Source organism: Triticum aestivum, chromosome 7B (assembly GCF_018294505.1).
Source record: "Triticum aestivum cultivar Chinese Spring chromosome 7B, IWGSC CS RefSeq v2.1, whole genome shotgun sequence".
NCBI lineage: Eukaryota > Viridiplantae > Streptophyta > Magnoliopsida > Poales > Poaceae > Triticum > Triticum aestivum.
The window spans coordinates 598,086,958-598,107,761 of record NC_057813.1 but is presented as its reverse complement, the minus strand read 5'-3'; the positions used below and the strand labels follow the sequence as shown (position 1 = coordinate 598,107,761).

Here is a 20,804-nt window from a genome sequence, read left to right as displayed (position 1 = left end):
AGACTTTTTTCCCGTGGAATCGAGACGATTCACACCTATAACAGCAGCATGGAAGAGTAGGAAAATAAAGAATAATTCTACATCTACAAACAGGTTACGAAGCCTTATGTAACTTTCCTTCACCACATTATCTCCCCCCCCCCCCCCCCCCCTCTGATTTCTAGGGATGTGGGCCCCGCCTCCCCCTACTCCCAATCACGGTTTGCCACCTAGTCATTTATGTAAAACTCAACGTAAGTTTTAGTAGATGTAGCATTGCTGGAAAATAAAAGGCAAAAAAGACAGAGAACGATAGCAGCAGACTGACTCAAGTCAACGAATTCTTCGCTGGCTTTCCACTCGCGTGCATGGCCCAGGAACCCAACCCAACCCACTCAACTCGGTCCGGCCTGGCTGATCCACTACCCCCCTCCCACTGACTTTTTCCACCGCACACGCCGAGCAATATAGAAGTGGGAGGCGTCGGGAGCAGCCGGACTGGACCGGGGCACCAGCCGAGCAGACACATTTGCGCAGGGTAGCCTGTGCTATCTGCTCCGCCCTCTTCCTCCCCACCACACGCTCCTGCCCCGGGCAACTCACGCTCCTGCCCACCACACAGCCCCCAGGCACCTCTGCTGCGGCCTCCTCCGGAACTCTTTCTACCGGCGCCTCCATTCCTCCAGCCCCTCCAGCCCCGCTCCGTCGCCGAGTTTTCTCATCTCCGCGGCCGCCTCCTCTAGCCACCAACTCCACCACCGCATATGCCCATCTCCGCCAACATTGTTTGACGTACAAGAAGTCAAGAACTATACCAAGAAGAGAGAGAAGTGAAAGCCACCCTTCGGGCCATGGACCCCGCGACGGCGGCCATGGGCTCCCTCCTCCCCAAGCTGTTCGAGCTCCTCCACGGAGAATACAAGCTGCAGAAGGGCGTGAAGAAAGATGTACAATTTCTCGAGAGGGAGATGAGGAGCATAGACGCCGCACTCCGCAAAGTGGCCATGGTGCCGCGTGACCAGCTCCATGACAACTCCAAGATCTGGGCCAATGATGTCAGGGAGCTGGCATACGAGATGGAGGATGTCGTTGAACGCTTCATGGTGGGCGTCCAGGGCTTCGAGCCCGCCGCTAACCCCGACGGCTTAAAAGGGTTCGTGAAGAAGGTGGCCAGCTTGTTCACAAAAGGCAAGGCGCGCCACCAGATCGCCGATGCAATCAAAGGCATCAAGGATCAGGTCCAGCAGGTGGCGGATCGACGCGACCGGTACAAGATTGATGATGTTGAGGCAAGTCAGGCTACTACAACCATCGTTGACCCTGTGGACCCTCGCTTGATGGTTCAGTTCAAAGATCAGAGAGAGCTTGTTGGCATCGAGGGGCCAAGAGACGAGCTAATCAAGAGGCTGGCAGATGAAGATGATTGTGTGTCCAAGCAGCAGCTCAAGATCCTCTCGATCTTCGGATTTGGAGGACTTGGCAAGACGACTCTTGCCAGAGCAGTTTACGACAAAATACAAGCACAATTCGTATGCAAGGCTTTTGTTTCTGTCGGTCAGAAGCCTAATCTGAAGAATGTTCTGATAAGTATTCTCCTCCGAATTGAAAAAGCCTCTTGTCACAATATTACACTCTTAGATGAGGTGCTGCTCATTGAAAAACTCCGAGAACTGCTTACGAACAAGAGGTACCAGTATCATCCTAATTCGCATGCTGCAAGAGATTTTCCTCGTTGCAAATGCATATTTACTACTTCCTCTGTAAAGAAATATAAGAGCGTGTACATCACTATGCTCTTACATTCCTTTACAAAGGGAGTATATAGTTTAATTTTTAGGGGCCATAATAAAAAGTGAGGCAGAAATGGGCGCTTCACCTTCTTGCAGATTTTCACATAGTTAAGATTCAGATAGCATCGGCATACACTTATGTGTTTTAAGAAATTTTCATTCCATTTATTTACACGTAATTGAAAATGCATGTTTACCACTGAAAAAATAGCACGATATAGCATGTAGAGAATTGTCTCGCTAATAGCATACTATAGCGCGCTGCAGCGCTAAAAGCATATTTTCAGGAACGACACTATTTTATATAGTGTGCTATTTTTTTCCTTGATGTCTACTACAGTACGTCCTTTAAGCGGCGGTGATAAAGATTGAGGCGGAAATGGGGGCTTCATTTTTCTGGAGATGTTTTACATCAATTAGATTTAGATTGCATTTGCATGTTCTTTATTTGACAAAGCTAATATATTAACATCACAGAGACACCAATACACCCAGCCTCCACAAAAACGAAGTGTCCTAAAGACATTACACATGCACACACTGAAAAACAAATAGAAGAAGATAAATGAAAGATCCGGCTATAGTGATCGACTCCTTGTAACTGCAGTACGAACCACCACCAAGACAACACCCGAAGTCCAAAATCTCCAAAAGAGACACCTCTTAGAAGGAAACAGTGCATACGCGCCGTCGTCGTCCGATCATAGATTTTAGGTTTTCACCCTGAAAAAACCCACGCTCTCAAAACAATGCCTTTAATAAAGCCACTGCCAGACATAACCAATTAAGGCCAGACCTTGAGTTTACACCATGAAAGCTAAGACTCTGTACTCCTCCTGTGCTGTCGCCCCCACTTGCCGATATCGCGGTTACGAGTCACGAATCACCAAGCAAAGTCCTCGTCGCCTCGACTTGATCCGCCATTACTAGGCCTCAGACCTCAGCCATCATGATGTTCTTCGCCACTGTCTTCACCATGGAAATCGAAATACCGACATGTCCCATAATGTCAACAGGCAAGGAAGCTTTGGGTCACACCCTCCTGGAGCCACACGGCCTGAAATAGGGACGCACACGACCGAATCTCATCCGATCCAGCAATCTACATACGTCAAGCACCCAATGGAGATCTCCGACGGAGCCACCCTCCTGGAGCCACGCGGCCTGAAATAGGGACGCACATGACCGAATCTCATCCGATCCAGCAATCTACATACGTCAAGCACCCAATGGAGATCTCCGGCGGAGCCCTCCGAAACTCGTCAACGGCCAGATCAATGTGGGCTGAGGCTATAAGAACACCGTCTTGACGCTATAAGAACCCTAGGATCACTGCCAGAGGGGTACAGATCTCGGCAGGAACCCCCAGATCCGCCACCACTAGCCACCATGGTCGGCCCCCACGCTGCCTTCGCAGCCGTAGTGGCACAGCCGCCGCTGGAGCCCCTGGGGCCGCCGCCCCATCATTCCATCTCCGCCGCCATGCCGGGCGCCGCCTCGCCTTGGCCAGAGGCGCCCACATGAGGGGAGGAGGAGAGCCCGCCGAGCGAGCTTTGCTCGCCGGCCTCCTCCGGCGGTGGCGGGGAAGCAGGGGTACATGTTTTAAGCAAATTTTACCAGATTTACCTACGGTCAAATGTTCTTGCCAATTATATGCACCTATAGTAGGAATAAATGTTTATTCAGAATAAAAAAAATAAAAATAGATGTATTATATAAACTCTAATAGAATGGATTAAATCAAACCCTTGCGTGTACTTTGATAGTGTCTTCCATTCATCATTAATCATTTACTTATGTCTCAGTTGTCCTAAAGCACCTTGTCGTGAATTGAATAATGCCATTTTGAGTTCTTGGTTGAGACGCTTGCCATATTTCTTTTATTTCCAGGATGATATTTTAGTTTTACTAATCCATGGGTCTCATGCTGCCATGTCAATAGGTACCTCATCATCATTGATGATATATGGGATTTGAGTTCATGGGATATAATCAAATGTGCTTTTACTAATAGTAAGTGTGGAAGCAGAGTAATCACAACTACTCGTATCTTTGAAGTGGCAAAAGAGGCAGGTGACATTTACAAGCAAGAACCTCTTTCTGATGGTAGATCGAAGGAATTGTTCTGTATGAGATTATCTATTAGCAAAAGCAAAAGCCCTTATCATGAATCGGTTAAGATATCTGAGAAGATATTGCAGAAATGTGGTGGCATACCACTAGCTATCATTACAATAGCTAGCTTGTTGGCTAGTAAACCAGTAACAGACTGGCCTGGGGTCTATGACTCTATTGGTTTTGGGAACGAAGATAACAAAGAAGTGGATAGCACAAGAAAGATATTGCTATATAGCTACTATGATCTTCCATATTATCCACGGCTTTGCCTATTGCACCTAGGCATATACCCCGAAGATTATGAGATAAAAAAGGACACTTTAATTTGGAAGTGGGTGGCTGAAGGATATGTCCATGAGGAACTAGGAAAAGGATTATTTGAGGTTGGAGAGAGATACTTCAACATGCTCATAGATAGAAGCATGATCCAGACGGTGAAGAGGCCATATTATAGCATCATATATGCTTGTCGTGTGCATGATTTGGTACTTGATATGATTCATTTTCTTTCAGAAGACGAAAGTTTTGTTACTGCATCGAACAGTAACAGGACATCTCCGCGTACCAATGCCCATAGGTTAGCCATAAATAATGAAGTCATAGAGCAGGATGGATCTGTGGCTAACATGAGCATGAAGCAGGTGAGGTTATATAGTGCCACCATGTGTCACTTTAGTATGTTGCCATTGCTTTCAAACTTTAAAGCTCTGCGTGTGTTGGCTTTAGAAGACTGCACTTTCATGGGAAGTGAGCGCTCTGTGAAGCCGGAAGATTCTCCTTATCATCTTAATTATCTTGGGAGGCTGATTCACCTGAGGTACCTTGGGTTCTCGGACCGGCTGGTTGGGTTCTCCCTGCCTGGGATCTCCATGCCGCTTATCTTAGAGGTCCCTGAAGAAATAGGGGATCTAAGATTTTTGCAGGTACTGGACTTGGGCAGAATTGGCATTAAAAAACTGCCTCAAATTGTTGGTCGGCTAACACAACTGAAGTGCCTGCGCTTTGGCGGTTCCAGTATGGAGGTATTGGATTGCACGAGTTTAACATCCCTGGAAGAGCTACAGTTGCACCTTGTCTCTCTAGATTTTCTGAAAGGGCTTGCCAAGCTGAAGGAGTTGAGAAAGCTTAGCCTACACTTTGAAGAGGAGCACGATAATATGTTGTTCAAAGATTTGATGGGACATGTTGCCAATCTGCAAAAACTTAAAGTCATAAGTTTTAATTGTAGGCATCGACCGCATCCTCAGCCGTGGTCCAACTACGATGGCTCTGTGGCCCTTGGGCACCTCCGTCATCTGACAGTGAATGGCCTGCTTCCTGGGCTGCCAGTGTGGATTAACTCCTCATGCCTCCTGAACCTCTGCCACTTGCATATGGAACTGACGGCTATGAAATCGCAGGATATGGAGATCCTCGGGAGGTTCTCAGAGCTCATTACTCTGACCGTTCTTCTCTATGATTACATGGTTTTCCCTACCGCCATGGAGGAGGGTGCATTTCCCAAGTTGAGATACTTGGAACTGAAGAATTCTAACCAGCCCAGATTTGTACGGGGAGCAATGTCCTGCCTTGAGTGTTTTAGGATAATAATCGGCCTAGAAGGGACCAATGGCTGGGACTTCCATAGCCTGGTGAACCTCCCTCGTCTTGAGAAAGTTGATGCTGAAATCCTAGGCTACACTGGCAGGGGTATCGGCGAAGACGAGCTGCAGGCACATGAGTCGTTGAAGCAGGCACATGTGTCGTTGAAGCATGCAGTTGAGATCCATCCCAACCATCCCACACTCAAGGTACGTGCTACTAACATCGTAAATGTAATTTCTTTCTCATGTACCGTATGTACTTGTAAAAGGAGACGAGTTTATTTCTCATTTCACCTTTATTTCAGTTGCAGATTTATCATAGTTGATCCGATTTCCCAGCCGTCTTGCACTCAATGTACCTGTTACGTGTAAGATCAGAAAAGTAGTTTCTTTTCTCATGTTACTTGTAAAAAGAGAATTTCACTTGTTTTGTGATTTCCATTTTCATTGTCACAGTCCATGCATGTGTATTGATAAAATTCATGTTTCTGTACCACAATTTTGTACATAGTTCTAGATCATGTTAAGGTGTGTTGAAGTGTCAAGATTACAGCTGCAATTCACTTTTTTGATCCGCACCACATTTTTTGGTTCCAGAGATACTCTTCAGGCCACTGCCGCTCGTATTTTATGTCTGTAATTTCCAGCAGAGCTGTGGATTTGTTTAATTTCTCGACTGCTTGTATCACAAGGTTTTATGATGTACTATAGTTTGTAGGCTTTTTCAGTCATTCGATAAATAGTTCAAATGGTTTTACAGCACTTCTAGTTAGTTTCTTGTAGAGGGAGAAATTGAGCTTTCTGCTCAAACATGAACATAGATGATACTAAATATTGCTTGTTCTCTGTATTATTATTGCGTAATTTGTGTTGCTATCATCTTATCCTAGCAAGTAGCAAATTACCTTTTCATGAAATCATGACTTGTCTTCGTCATAAATGATTTGCCAAAAAATATGCACCAGTGCAATGTTATCATGATAAATGCATTCCCTTACCTTTTCACCTTAAATAATCAGAGTTCATATTTACCATGGAATTTGAGGTCTCCTAATTTAATTTGGACATGAGAGAATTAGCATACACTGACCCAACTTAGAGCCAATATCATATATTTCACCTCAATGTCTCAGTAGTTCTTGTATATATGCGTTAATCTCTGTAGGTTGGGATGGGCAAGTTCATTGCTCCATTCTCCTAATGAATCTGTGGGTGTCAGATATGGCTGCTTTGCCAGTGGTGCTTTTTTTAATTAATAAACGTTACCAAAGCTGTTGGTCCATTCTTCTGTAGGTTGTCGGTGCAAATGGTGCTGAGCAAACTGTTGTTAGCAGTTCCATGGAATTACTGAAACCATGTTGGGCAGTTGCCACGGGCACGTCTGGTCCATACACCACTCCTAGTTGATTCAGGGGAAGCAACCCATGTGGGAAATAGAAATACTTTCTCTTTCGAACTAGGATGGTTTGAGAGGGAGGGTTTCATGGAGCTCATTGCGACTGAATGGGCTAGGGACTCTGGCGGGTCCTCTAAGAGATGGCAAAACAAAATTAGACATTTACGCCAGTTTTTGAGAGGCTGGGCCAAAAATCAAAGTGGTATTTATAAAGTTGAAAAGGAGAGATTGACACGAATTATTAATGAACTTGATGTGAAAGCGGAATCCACTCTTCTTAATATTTCTGAGCGAGATATCAAGAAAGAGGCAGAGAAGAAGTTACAAGCCCTTATGAGAGAGGAAGAGATGAAATGGGCGCTTAGAGCAAAGATTTCTAAGATCGTCCAAGGGGATGATAATACACAATTCTTCCACATGATAGCTAATGGGGAACATAGAAAGAAAAAAATCAGTTAGAACAAGATGAGGATACAATTGTAGGACATGAGAACCTAAAATTGTACATCTCCAATTATTATAAGAAACTTTTTGAAGCACCCGAAGAAAGTTTCGTATATCTAGATGAGAGTGCGATCGGGGACATACCTCAACTCAATTCAGATGAGAATGAGGTGTTGTCTGCCCCTTTTTCCGAGAAAGAGGTGTTTGATGCAATAATGCAAATGAAGCATAATAAAGCGCCCGGGCCGGATGGGTTCCCGACGGAGTTTTATCAAAAATGTTGGCATATCATCAAGCGAGATCTTATGCCTATGTTCCATGATTTGTTCGATGATCACTTGAATCTGTTTCATCTTAATTTTGGAACAATAACGTTGTTGCCAAAGAAGGTGTGGAAGCTATTCGCATTGAGCACTTCAGGACGATTTGTCTTCTCAATGTTAGCTTTAAGATTTTTACAAAGGTTGGCACGAATAGGCTGACTCGGATAGCCCATTAGGTTGTGCAACCAACTCAAACTGCCTTCATACCAGGAAGACAAATCCTTGAAGGGGTTGTAGTCCTACATAAAACATTGCACGAAATCCATACGAAGAAACTAGATGGTGTTATCTTCAAAGTGGATTTTGAAAAAGCGTATGATAAGGTCAAATGGCCTTTCCTCCAACAAGCCTTACGTATGAAGGGATTCAATGAATCTTGGAGATCTCAGGTGGATTCCTTCATACAGAAAGGCCGTGTCAGGATAAAGGTCAATGATGATACAGGTCATTATTTCCAGACACGTAAGGGGTTACGACAGGGGGACTCCATGTCTCATGTGTTGTCTAACATTGTAGCGGATATATTGGCAGTACTTATTGGTCGGGCTAAAGAGAGTGGCCAAGTAGGAGGACTCATCCCACATATTGTAGAAGGGGGAGTATCCGTTCTACAATATGCGGATGATACTATTATATTCATGGAACACGATCTCGCAAAAGCTAGAAATATGAAGCTAGTTTTATGCCTTTTTGAGCAACTATCTGGGCTCAAAATCAACTTCAATAAGAGTGAATTGTTCTGCTTTGGGAGAGCTAAAGAAGAACAAGATGATTACAGAAACTTGTTCGGTTGTGAAATGGGATCTTTACCATTTAGTCATCTAGGGATCCCAATTCATCATCGATGGCTAACGAACAAGGAATGGAAGTGTATTGAAGATAGATTTGAAAAAAAGCTAAGCTGCTCAAAGGGCAAGCTAATGTCTTATGGAGGTCAGCTGGTTTTGATAAATTCGGTTTTGACAAGTTTGCCGATGTTCCTCTTATCTTTCTTCGAGGTACCGGTAGGGGTATGGAAAAAACTTGACTTCTATAGATCCCGATTCTTTTGGCAAAGTGATGAGGCCAAGAAGAAATACTGACTGGCTAGATGGGATATCGTGTGTAGACCAAAAGACCAGGGTTGGTTAGGGATCGAAAATTTAGAGGTTAAAAATAGATGTCTGCTTAGCACATGGTTATTCAGAATATCTACCGAAACCGAAGGCATGTGGATACAAATCTTGCGGAATAAATACCTACACTCTAAGACTTTGGCCCAAGTTAGCGCAAGGCCAACAGACTCACCCTTTTGAAAGGGATTAATGAGGACAAAAGTATCTTTTTTCCAATGGATAAAGTTCTTAGTTGGTAATGGTACCACTACTAGATTCTTGGAGGATACCTGGCTAGGGGAGACGCCTTTGACTTTACAATATCCTTCCTTATATAATATTGTGCAACGTAAGGAGGATTATGTCGCCACAGTATTAAACTTGATGCCGCTTAATATCCAGTTTAGGAGATCCCTTGTAGGGGAACGCTGGCATGGTTGGCTGCACCTAGTCCGTAGGTTGATGGATGTTCATCTTTCGGACCAGGCTGATACAATCAGTTGGAAGCTAACCTCGAATGGAATTTTCTCTGTGAAATCCATGTATTTGGACCTAATTGATTCTGGGCCATTGTCGAGGTCTTTACACATATGGAAGATTAAAGTTCCGCTTCGCATCAAAATCTTTATGTGGTTCGTTCACAAAGGAATTATTTTGACCAAAGTTAATTTACTAAAAAGAAATTGGGTTGGTAACTCCACATGCTGTTTTTGTGACCAAAATGAATCGATTAAACACCTCTTTCTCCGATGTCCGCTTGCACAATTGTTATGGAGATCAATTCATATAGCTTTTAACATTCATCCACCAACGAGTATAAACACGTTATTTGGGATGTGGCTTAATGGTGTGGATAAACACATAGCTAAACATATTCGGATAGTGATATGTGCACTTTTATGGGCTATATGGAACACGAAAAATGATATGATCTTTAATGGGACAAACTTCGCTCTTTTTTTGCAGGTCATCTACAGAGCTACTGCTTGGATCCGTATGTGGTTGTTACTCACTCATGCGGACTTCAAGGAGCCTTTGGATATTGGGTGCAACCTCTGGGAGACGGTAGCTCGGGCTATCTTCAGCTGATTTGGATGGTGAATTAATAATAGGCTAGGTGTGTAGGCATCGTAGTCTATTTTTCATCATCGGATATGGAGCGTTTTCGCCGAATGTGGCACGTTACAGATTTATTTGTCTCTTTGCTCGGTTTATGAGCTGCATTGAAACTTAAGATTTTGCTACACTTTTTAATAATATGGCCATATGTATAGATTGATGCAGAGGTCGGAGATAAACCTCTTTTTTTAAAATAAAAATAAAAAAAAAAGTTGCCACGTCTGGTGTATCGATGCGGGAGCAGCTTTTAAATGTTTCAATCTGCCACTACAACCATCTCAATCTGTTCAATCATGGTGACTTTTCAAGAAGTTTTGGGAGGACATTTGATCCATGGCTTAGAGGTGGCGCGCGGCACCAATTCTGCTGGAGAGAGACGATGGTCATATACACAGAAGAGGAAGTCATGGCGATATCATCTTTCTAACAAGCCGGGGAGAGGTCGGTATATTTCTTTTAGCGATTTTGGACGCATCAAGTCGACGGCACTAGCTTGTCTCTTATGAAATAATGAGCAGCGTTTTATCTCCAATACCCTGACTTGTTTGTCTATCATCGTAGGTGAGCTCATACTCTACTTGGTCATGATGCGACATGGACGTGGCAACTATCGACAGACGCGACGTGGACAGAGAACACCGCGATCCCCACTCTCAAAGCCTTCTCTCTGCGAGTCTACGACCCAAAGCAGGTGATCATCGCTGGCGGCGACCAGGACGCCGTGGTGATATCTCCTTCCGGTGTCCTACTGGCGTCCATCGACCTCCCTGTGCCGCCGACTCAAGCACTAATCCTCGAGGATTTCTCCGGCAATGGGCTGACTGATTTCATCCTGGTGACATCCGGGAGAGTGTATGGATTTGTGCAGACGAGGCGGCCCGGGGCGCTTTTCTTCGGCATGCTCGTCGGCTGCTTGATCGTCGCGATCGTGGTGATACTTGTTTCTCTGCACTCAACTCGTCGAACAACGGTAAACCAAGGTCGTCTTCGACCGACTACAGGTGACTACGACAGCGGTGTTCTGCTGAGAGGATCTTGTGAACATCCCCGGCACGGCAGTGAGGAGATGTTATAGTGTTGAAGCTAGACTTTTACAGTAGTTTGCTGGAGGTGTTTAGCTTGTGTCGTGTAAGTATTTGGGTTGGTGAACTTTTGTTGTTCTTCCATATAATCCTTCGTTTGCATTAAATCTCAAGTGTATATACCTGAAGATCCCGTAAGATAAAACACACCTGAAGCTATCGAGAGTATATACTCAGGCTGCAGCGTGTCTCCGAAGCCAAGGATAAGGCAGAGAAAAGTGATGATATTTAATTAGAACTTGTATCCAAATCAATTAATCCATGAACAAATTTCTTCCAAGTAAAAGCCATCAGTTCGTGGGCCACTTGGTCAGAGGCGCGCCATGTATTTCAAATTTGTATATATGCACAATTTGTGAGTAAAGCTATTGATAAAATCTAAGGGAATCTTCTGCCATGAAAGAAATGAGATATTCGCATTCATTCTCGCTGATTATTGACACATGTTTCAGGATTCGTGCAAAGAAAGTTTTGGAAAGCATAGAAGAGAAACAAATAGAACAACGTACTTTACACAGCCAAGTAGATACTAAGAGTCTGTTTGGTCCATTGGTTGATGACTAAACATTGCCATGGTTAAAATAATACAACAGCATAGCTACCACAAAAAGTGTGGTGAACAAAATCAAGGCACGGAGGCTGATTACAACCAAATCGAATTATTGGATCCCAAGCCTGAGATGAGAACCTCTCGATTTTATGTACTCCTGTAGCTTGCTGATGGTATTGCCTCCATAGGAAGAGCAGGACTCACCCACACAGCCCTGGCTGGCCTGTAAAATAGCCACATAATGTAAGCGTGGTTATTATACATAAGTGAGCAACAGATCAGTGCACGTACGTATGTGTATGTGGTGTACACAGAAACATTTTCTCTGAAAATTTCAAATTTGCAAGGGATTCGTACCTGAAGATTGATTATAGAGCACAGTTGGCTCGCTTCCTGAAACAGATATAGGAAGTCATTAGTAATATATGTATACAGAATACAGTAACTGGTGAAAATTAAAAACCATAGTAGAAACATGTACACACGCTACAAGAAAACAAATTGCCCAATTATTTCCTAATATCCGGTGGTCTGAAATTCAAAATTTCCAAAATGCAAAGAAAAGTTTTGACGGTCCGTCAAAACTTTTTTCAAAATGACCGAAGTGGGGGCATAATGTTTTCAGAAACCTAGTCCATAACCCTGGTTCTCATCAGCAAACAATAAAGAATAATATTACTATCGTAATACGTTTTTTTCTCAAAAACACCCTGGCCATAGCTGCATCATTAAAGTAAATAAGAATACTACTTGTACATATTGCAACAGCGGTTAATTGATTACACGGAGTGGGAGTATGACCTTTTGCGGTGTGTGCTTGAGACTGATTTTTCTTCTACTCCGTATCCCTAGGGGCGAATCTGCAAAAGAAATGAGGTGACGTGAGAAAGAAACTCTTTTTTACAAGAACATGAGAAAGAAGCTACATTTGCGATGTTAGTAGCACGTACATCGAGTGAGGGATGGTTGGGATGGATCTCAACTGCACGCTTCAACAACGCATGTGCCTGCTGCACGTCGATATCCATGGCAGTAGACCTTGGACCTGGAGGGTACCAGATTTGAGCTTCAACTTTCTCAAGACGTGGGAGGTTCACCAGGCTATGAAAATTGAAGGCATTGGTCAATACCATGCCGAAGAACCGAAAATACTCAAGGCTGGACATTGCTCCCCATACAAATCTGGGTTGGTTAGAATATCTCAGTTCCAAGTATCTCAATTTAGGGAATGAACCCTCCTCCATGGTGTCAGGAAAAACAACGCCATCATGGCAACAAATGCATAGAGTAATGAGCTCTGAGAACCTCCCAAGGATCTCCATATCCTGCGATTCCATAGCCATCAGATTCATATGCAAGTGGCAGAGGTTCGGGAGGCATGAGGAGTTAATCCACACTGGCAGCACAGGAAGCAGGTCATGCACTTCCAGATGACGGAGGTGCCCAAGGGCCACAGAGCCAGCATAATCAGACCATGGCTGAGGATCCGATCGATGCCAACAACGAACCATTATGACTTGAAGTTTTTGCAGATTGACAAGAAGTCCCATCAAATCTTTGAACAACATATCATCGTGCTCTTCAAAGAATACTTCGAACACTCTCAGCTCCTTCAGCTTGCCCAGCCCTTTCAGAAAGTCTGGAGAGACACGGTACAACTGTAGCTCTTCCAGGGATGTTAGATTCGTGCAGTCCAACACCTCCATGCTAGAACCGCAAAAGCGCAGGCACTTCAGTTGTGTTAGCCGACCAACACTTCGAGGCAGTTTTCTTATGCCAATACTTCTGCCCAAGTCCAGTACCTGCAAAAACCTTAGATCACCTATTTCTTCAGGCACCTCAACAATAGGCGCTCTTGAGAAACCAAGGTACCTCAGGTGAATTCCCAACATCCTTAAGATGATTAGGAAAAGCTTCCGGCCTCACAAGAATTTCCTTATCTCCCCTGAAAGTGCACTTTTCTATAGCCAACACACGTAGAGCTTTAAAGTTTGAAAGCAATGGCAACATACTAAATTGACACATGGTGGCATTATATGACCTCACTTGCTGCATGCACGAGTTAGCCGCAGATCCATCCTGCTCTACGACTTCATTATTTATGGCTAACCTACGAACAGTGATACACGGAGATGTCCTGTTACTGTTTGATGCAATAACAAAACTTTCATCTTCTGATAGAAAATGAATCATATCAAGTACCAAATCATGCACACGACAAGCATATATGATGCTGTGATATGGCTTCTCCACTGCCTGGATCATGCTTCTATCTATGAGCATGTTGAAGTATCTCTCTCCAATCTCAAATAATCCTTTTCCTGGTTCCTCATGCACATATCCTTCAGCCACCCACTTCCAAATTAAATTGTCCTTTTTGATCTCAAAATCTTCGGGGTATATGCCTAGGTGCAATAGGCAAAGCCGTGGATAATATGGAAGATCATAGTAGCTATATAGCAATATATTTCTTGTGGTATCCACTTCCTTGTTATCTTCATTCCCAAAACCAGTAGAGTCATAGACCTTAGACCAATCTGTTACTGGTTTACTGGCCAATAAGCTAGCTATTGTAATGATAGCTAGCGGTATGCCACCACATTTCTGCAATATCTTCCCAGATATCTTAACCGGTTCATGATATGGGTTTTTGCTTTTGCCAATAAATAATCTCATACAGAACAATTCCTTCGACCTATCAGGAGAAAGAGGTTCTTGCTTGTAAATGTCACTTGCCTCGTTCGCCATTTCAAAGATACGAGTAGTTGTGATTACTCTGCTTCCACAGTTACTATCAATAAAAGCACATTTGATTATATCCCATGAACTCATATCCCATATATCATCAATGATGATGAGGTACCTATTGACATGGCAACATGAGATCCATGGATTAGTAAAATTGAAGTGTCTTCTTAGAAATAGAAGAAATATGGCAAGAATCTCAACCAAGAATCCAAAATGGCATTATTTAATTCAGGACAAGGTGCTTTAGGACAACTGAGACATAAGTAAATGATTAATGATGAATGGAAGACGCTATCAAAATACATGCAAGGGTTTGACTAAATCCATTCTATTAAAGTTTATATAAAGCATCCATTTTTAATTTTTATTCTGAATTAACATTTATTCCTATTAGATGCAGATAATTGCCAAGAACATTTGACCGTAGGTAAATCTGGTAAAATTTTCTTAAAACATGTAAGAACATGCATATGCAATCTAAATCTAATTGATGTGAAACACCTGCAGGAAAATGAAGCACCCATTTCTGCCTCACTCTTTATCACGGCGGCTTAAAGGATACTATAGTAAACATGCATTTTCAAATTAGGTACAAATATATGGAATGAAAATTTTTCTCATAACGCATAAGTGTAGGTCGATACAACCTGAATCCTAACTGAAGTGAAAATCTGCAAGAAAGTGAAGCCCCCATTTCTGCCTCACTTTTTATTATGACCGCTAAAAATTAAACTATATAGCAAATATACATTTACAATGTGGAAAATCTCTCACAGCATGCAAATTAGGAGATAGTGGTACCTCTTGTCTGTAAGCAGTTCTCGGAGTTTCTCGATGAGCAGCACCTCATCTAATAACAGTGTACCATTGTCACAAGAGGCTTTGTCAATTCGGAGGAGAATACTTATGAGAACATTCTTCAGATTAGGCTTCTGACCGACCGAAACAAAAGCCTTGAATACAAATTCTACATGTATCTTGTCGTAAACCGCTCTGGCAAGAGTTGTCTTGCCAAGTCCTCCAAATCCGAAGATCGAGAGGATCTTGAGCTGCTGCCTGGACACACAATCATCTCCATCCGCTAGCCTCCTGATTAGCTCATCTCTTGGCTCCTCGATGCCAACAAGCTCTCTCTGATCTTTGAACTGAGCCATCAGCCGAGGGTCAATGATGGTTGTAGCAGCCAGACTTGCCTCAACTTCGTCAATCTTGTACCGGTCACGTCGGTCCACCACATCCTGGAGCTGGTCCTTGATGCTCTTAATCGCATCGGCGATCTGGTGGCGCGTCTTGCCTTTCGTGATCAAGTTGGACACCTTCTTCACAAACCCTTTGAAGCTGTGTTGGCTAGCAGCAGGCTCAAAGTCTTGGACGTCCACCATGAAGCGTTCAACGACATCCTCCATCTCGTATGCCAGCTCCCTGACATCACCGGCCCAGATCTTGGAGTTGTCATGGAGCTGGTCACGCGGCACCATGGCCACTTTGCGGAGGGCAGCATCTATGCTCCTCATCTCCTTCTCGAGGAATTCCACATCTTTCTTCACGCCCTTCTGCAGCTTGTATTCTCCGTGGAGGAGCTGGAACAACTTGGGGAGGATGGAGCCCATGGCCGCCGTCGCGGGGTCCATGGCTCTATTGGTGGCTTTCGCTCCTCTCTCTGGTGAAGTTCTTGTCTTCTGCGTATGACAGTAGTTGTGTGATGTTGGTCTATGAGCTTTGTTGTCCTTTATAGAGCCAAGCCAGCTGACCGATTTTCCGGAAGGAATCTGGGGTACATGTATCAATCTTTTCTCTTCTTAATTACACACTTTACTTAATGCACTACGGCTAAGCTAGTACACCAGAACTAATCACCAGATCAACCGTGCCAAACGCACATGGCCTAACCCCTTCTCCAAGGTTGCACTAATCAGGCAGATCCAAGGATTGACTGTTTTTTTTTTGCGGGGACTGTATTAACTACTAGAAAATGATATTTTTGTAGAGTTCGCATGTATATGACGTGATACGTGGATCCAGGCATCCAGCGGGTTTTCAGCCAAAAAGCCACAATATTCACTTAAAAGTCAACTAATATTTGAACCTTTTGAAAAATATTTGAATTCATTTGTACTACTGAAATTGCTGAAATATTTTGGCCGAAAGGTAAATAGTTTGGCCGAAAGGTAAATATTTCAAAGACTGCTGAAATTAATGAAACTCAGTGAATTTCATCGAAATCTCACTGAAAATGAAAACCATTCCAGCCTGTAGCACTCAGACTGGTCTTAAGAGATACTGTAATGCATTGGAATAGTTGCATCCAAACATCTATACTATCACCCTAAGAGAACATGCATGACAAGAGGATGCACTGGCACTGGTCTTGTTAGTACAAGTAATTATAGTTGTATTCATGTGCAATTCTCTTATTTGCCACAAATCATATGAAGGCGCCTCTTTTCCTATGGCTATAATAATGATGATGATGATGATGATGATGATGACGACGACGATGAGGATGAGGATGATGAACCACTCAAATCCTAGGGCAAGCATTTCAGCAACTATTACTATGTTATGTAGATTTATATGATAGATTAAGCAACAATTCATAAATACTACTACTTCTGAAGAAGAATGTAGCTAATGATGCTAGTTTCATGTCACGTACTGTACACCACATAGCAACAAAGCAATTCCTAGTCAAAGTTTTGCCATGGCGAAACAAAAGTACGGTTCGGCCATAGCTACACATCACATAATAAGTAATTAATCTCAATTTGTGGATCAAAACCTAGCTAGGTTGGACCACTCAATGTATCGTCTGAACTGATACCATTAGCTAGTCTATCTTAACAAGCAACTTGATCCATTTGGTGGATGCATGTTGTCACATGGGGATGGTCCGATGCATCACGGGTGGTACCTAATCCCTCCGTCCCATGATATAAGAGCGATTTTTACACTGGTGTATACAATGAATTACGATATCGATTTGATAGCTATGCAGCCGGTTCTGAATGTGATGGCGAATGTGCACATTAGTCAAGCTGGCACCATCAAATTTGACTTATGCGTACAAATCGATGCGTACGAAATCTTTATATAAGGAGCAGGGGAGCAGGCGTAACCATATGCGCCATTCACTAATTTATCCCGGGACGGCCATTTACTTTGAATTCCTAATTTGATGCATGTCAGCCAGCTGTCTGACGTACAGACATATATTGTTAAACGAGACTTAGCTGCTAACACTTGCATTTGTGACATGATTTGGATCGAGGTACCTACTACTACTAATTAAGATGTAGCTAGTGAGCAGGTCTGAAAATGATGCACCGACAGTTTCAGACATTGTTAAACGAGACTTGGCAAGACTACTGGCCAGGCCTATCTGTTATTAGGATGGAGCCAGGTCAGAAGACATTGTTATAAAAGAGGGTTAGGTATACCACTTGCAAGACCAAGTTGTGGGAGAAGACTTTGGATAGATGGAGCCAAGTCTAAATACAATAGGACAGAAATTTCAGAGATTGTAAAACGCGAAATGACTAGCAGGCAATGTAGCATTCGAAGCGCTTCAAGAGCTATAACTTCGTCGCTGCTACACATACCATCTGGATTATGGACGGACACGATTAGCCACTGACCCGGCTGAATCCCGGGCAAGCAAGCGTCAGCTCAGGGGATTGCTGAGTATCTGCAAGAAGGCACTTGCAACTGATGGTAATCCTGGACTACTGTACGAAGGCTTGGGCGTGTCCGTTTGTGGGCATCACTCTATGCCGGGGTCTATCTCAGCATCTCGTCCAAGTAGGATTGTTGGAGGTAACACCACTCTTGTGACACAAATGAGGTTCCCGCCCTCGGAATCAAGTTGACAAATTTAATTACTTTTTCTGTTGGCTGCTTTTGCGGGGAAATTTCCTGGCCGGACAGCTTCCCCCTGGGATTGACAGTAACTACGTTCTCTGGGCCTGCCTATCAATTCAAAATGCTCCGACGAAGAATGATATGCACTTCAGGGCAGCCATTCAGATACATGCCGTAAACCCAATAGTTTCCCCAGAAGGGCTCTTGACACTATCCAGAAGGGTCGGTGCAAATGTCCTCCCATGGAACGGCAGGGGCTGGGGATCTTGCTAGGTGCGACCAGCTCCGACGGTTTGCAGGCCGGCGTGATCACAAAATTGTGAGCAAGACGAAAAGGGGCACTAAAATGATGTGCACATGATGCATCTGCATTTGCCTGGGCAGACCCTCAGGTTTTTCAGGTCGCACGTTGGTGGACATGCTCTCAATTGGGAACGACATGCTCATCTGCCCTCCATGTTTACACATGTAAGGAGATACTAAGAGTCTGACTAACATTGTCAGAAACAAAGTAATAAGGCAAACTGTGGCTGCCACAAAAAGTGTGGTGAACGAAATTACCACCACAAGCATGCCAAGATTTTGGCAAAGATACACAAAACATCCACCAGAAAGATGTTTGTTTGGCTAGCGACACAGTCCACTCCCTACATATCAACCAAGGTCTACAAGCAAAAACAATATGCATCAATCATGACACAGAGAGGCTGAGTACAACAAAGTCAGGTTATTGGGTCGCAAGACTGAGAGATGAGAACCTTATGATTTTGCTCATGTAGTTTGCTGATGGTGTTTGCCTAGCAAAAAGAATAGGACAACCCTGGTTGTTATCTCTGATTGATTCCTCTCGCTTATACCCGGAGTAAGAAATAACGAAGAAAAGACCAGCATGATATTCATTATGAACGAATGAATAGCTATCACTATTTCAAATAACCTGTAAAATGTTCTAATTATCATAGGAAAAATAAGGACTAAGACCATAGTTGTAGCTACATATATAGAGAACTTTCTTCGTTGTTTTCAGTTGAACTCCAACTAAGCAAAGAAAGCACTGCAGTTACCTGTTTTTTTTTCACTTTTTCTTGAACCAGGCACTAAGCACGACAGATGATGGGCTCGTGTCGACACTTTTGCCTAAGTCTTTAATAGTAGTGCCAACCTAATGTAGTCACATATTTAAGCATGTATATATAGATAAGTGAACAGATCAGTGTATGTATGTATTCAATGAAATTTCAAGTTCGCACATGATGCACACCTGAAAATTGATTAAAGAGCACAATTAGCTCGCCTCCTGAAACATATGTAGAAAGTCACTAGTAACATACATATGAATATACAGAATACAGTAATTCACGAAAACTACATCCTCACGAAGAAAAACCTAGCAGAAACATGTGCTTACACTAAGAAACAGTACTAAAAAATAATTACTCAACTGTTCCCTAATATCCCGTGGCCTTTAAATTTCCAAAATGCAAATGGAAGTCTTGACAGTCCGTCAAAAATGATTTCAAAATAGCTGAGGTGGGGAGCATAATGTTTTCAAGAACCAAGTCCAGAACCCTGGTTGTAACCAGCAAAATAATAGTAAAAACTATATATCTAAAGTGTCGACGCAGAAATAGAAGAAATACGGCAAGCACCTCAACCAAGAACCCGAAAATGGAACTATTCAATTTATGAAAAGGTGCTTCACAAGATAACCGAGACATAGGAAAATGACGGAAGCCACTATCAAAATACAGTCAAGGGTTTGGTTGAGTCCATTCTACAAGAGTTCTGTAAACTTTACTCCACAATTCAAATATATATACCAATACATTTATTGTTTATTCTATAAACTAACATTATTCCAATCAGATGCAAATAATTGGCAAGAACATTTGACAGTAGGTAAATCTGGTAAAATTTGCTAATCACGCAGATCCAATCTCAATTTTCCAGGATTGACTGACTCTGTGTTAACTCAGATCTGCCAGAAGGCATCTGCTTACATGTATCGTCTCTTCATTATGGAGCCCGCGCTAGCTATCACCGGATTAATTGTACCAAACGCACATGACATAACGTGTATATTACGCAGATCCAAGCTTGACTAATCACGCAAGCCCAACCTTGCCTAATCACACAGATCCAGGCTTGGCAGTGTTTAGTGCAGACATGGTCACCGTTGCAGAATAGTACAGTACCTTTTACGAGACAAAGAAAGCGAGCCACTAACAATGCAAATGCCAAGGCCAAGCTCCGAGCTGGTGGACATCAAGCAGAAACCTCCACAACGCTGTTGGCCGCGATGGGCATATGCGGTGGCGGAGTTGGTGGCTGCAGGGGGCGGCGGAGTCGCGGAGATGAGAAAACTTGGCGGCGGAGTAGGGCTGGAGGGGCGGCGGAGTGGACGCGATGGCAGAGCGGAACTGGAAGGGACGGCGGGGGGAAAGAGGGCCGGAGGAGGCCGCGGCGGAGGTGCCCAGAGGGTGGGGTGACACGGCGGTAAGGTTTGGGGAGAAGAAGCTTTTTCTTTTCTTTTTTTGAGCTGCAGGAGAAGAAGCCTGAAACCACGCTGCACGGGATCGAATCAATACATTTTTTTCGCCTAGGGTGTTCTTTAAAGTTCTGCCCTTTAAAAAATGGACGCGACTAACCACAGTCGACAGGATGATAAACATTAGATCCGCACGATCATCTACCCGCGTCCCTCCCGCGCGATCCGCTTC

The 20,804-nt window shown here is 43.5% G+C and overlaps 1 protein-coding gene and 1 pseudogene across 1 annotated transcript; one reads left to right on the top strand and one right to left on the bottom strand.

Annotated features, from left to right (window-relative positions):
- The first annotated feature begins 485 nt into the window (after window positions 1–485).
- LOC123159242 (disease resistance protein PIK6-NP) lies at window positions 486–6,008 on the top strand. Its single transcript, XM_044577066.1, has 3 exons — window positions 486–1,666; window positions 3,712–5,677; window positions 5,776–6,008. The coding sequence occupies exons 1-3, from the start codon at window positions 831–833 to the stop codon at window positions 5,794–5,796; spliced, it is 2,823 nt and encodes a 940-aa protein (XP_044433001.1). The 5' UTR covers window positions 486–830; the 3' UTR covers window positions 5,797–6,008.
- A 5,396-nt stretch (window positions 6,009–11,404) lies between these two features.
- Window positions 11,405–20,563, bottom strand: LOC123162594 (disease resistance protein PIK6-NP-like; annotated as a pseudogene).
- Window positions 20,564–20,804: the final 241 nt, after the last annotated feature.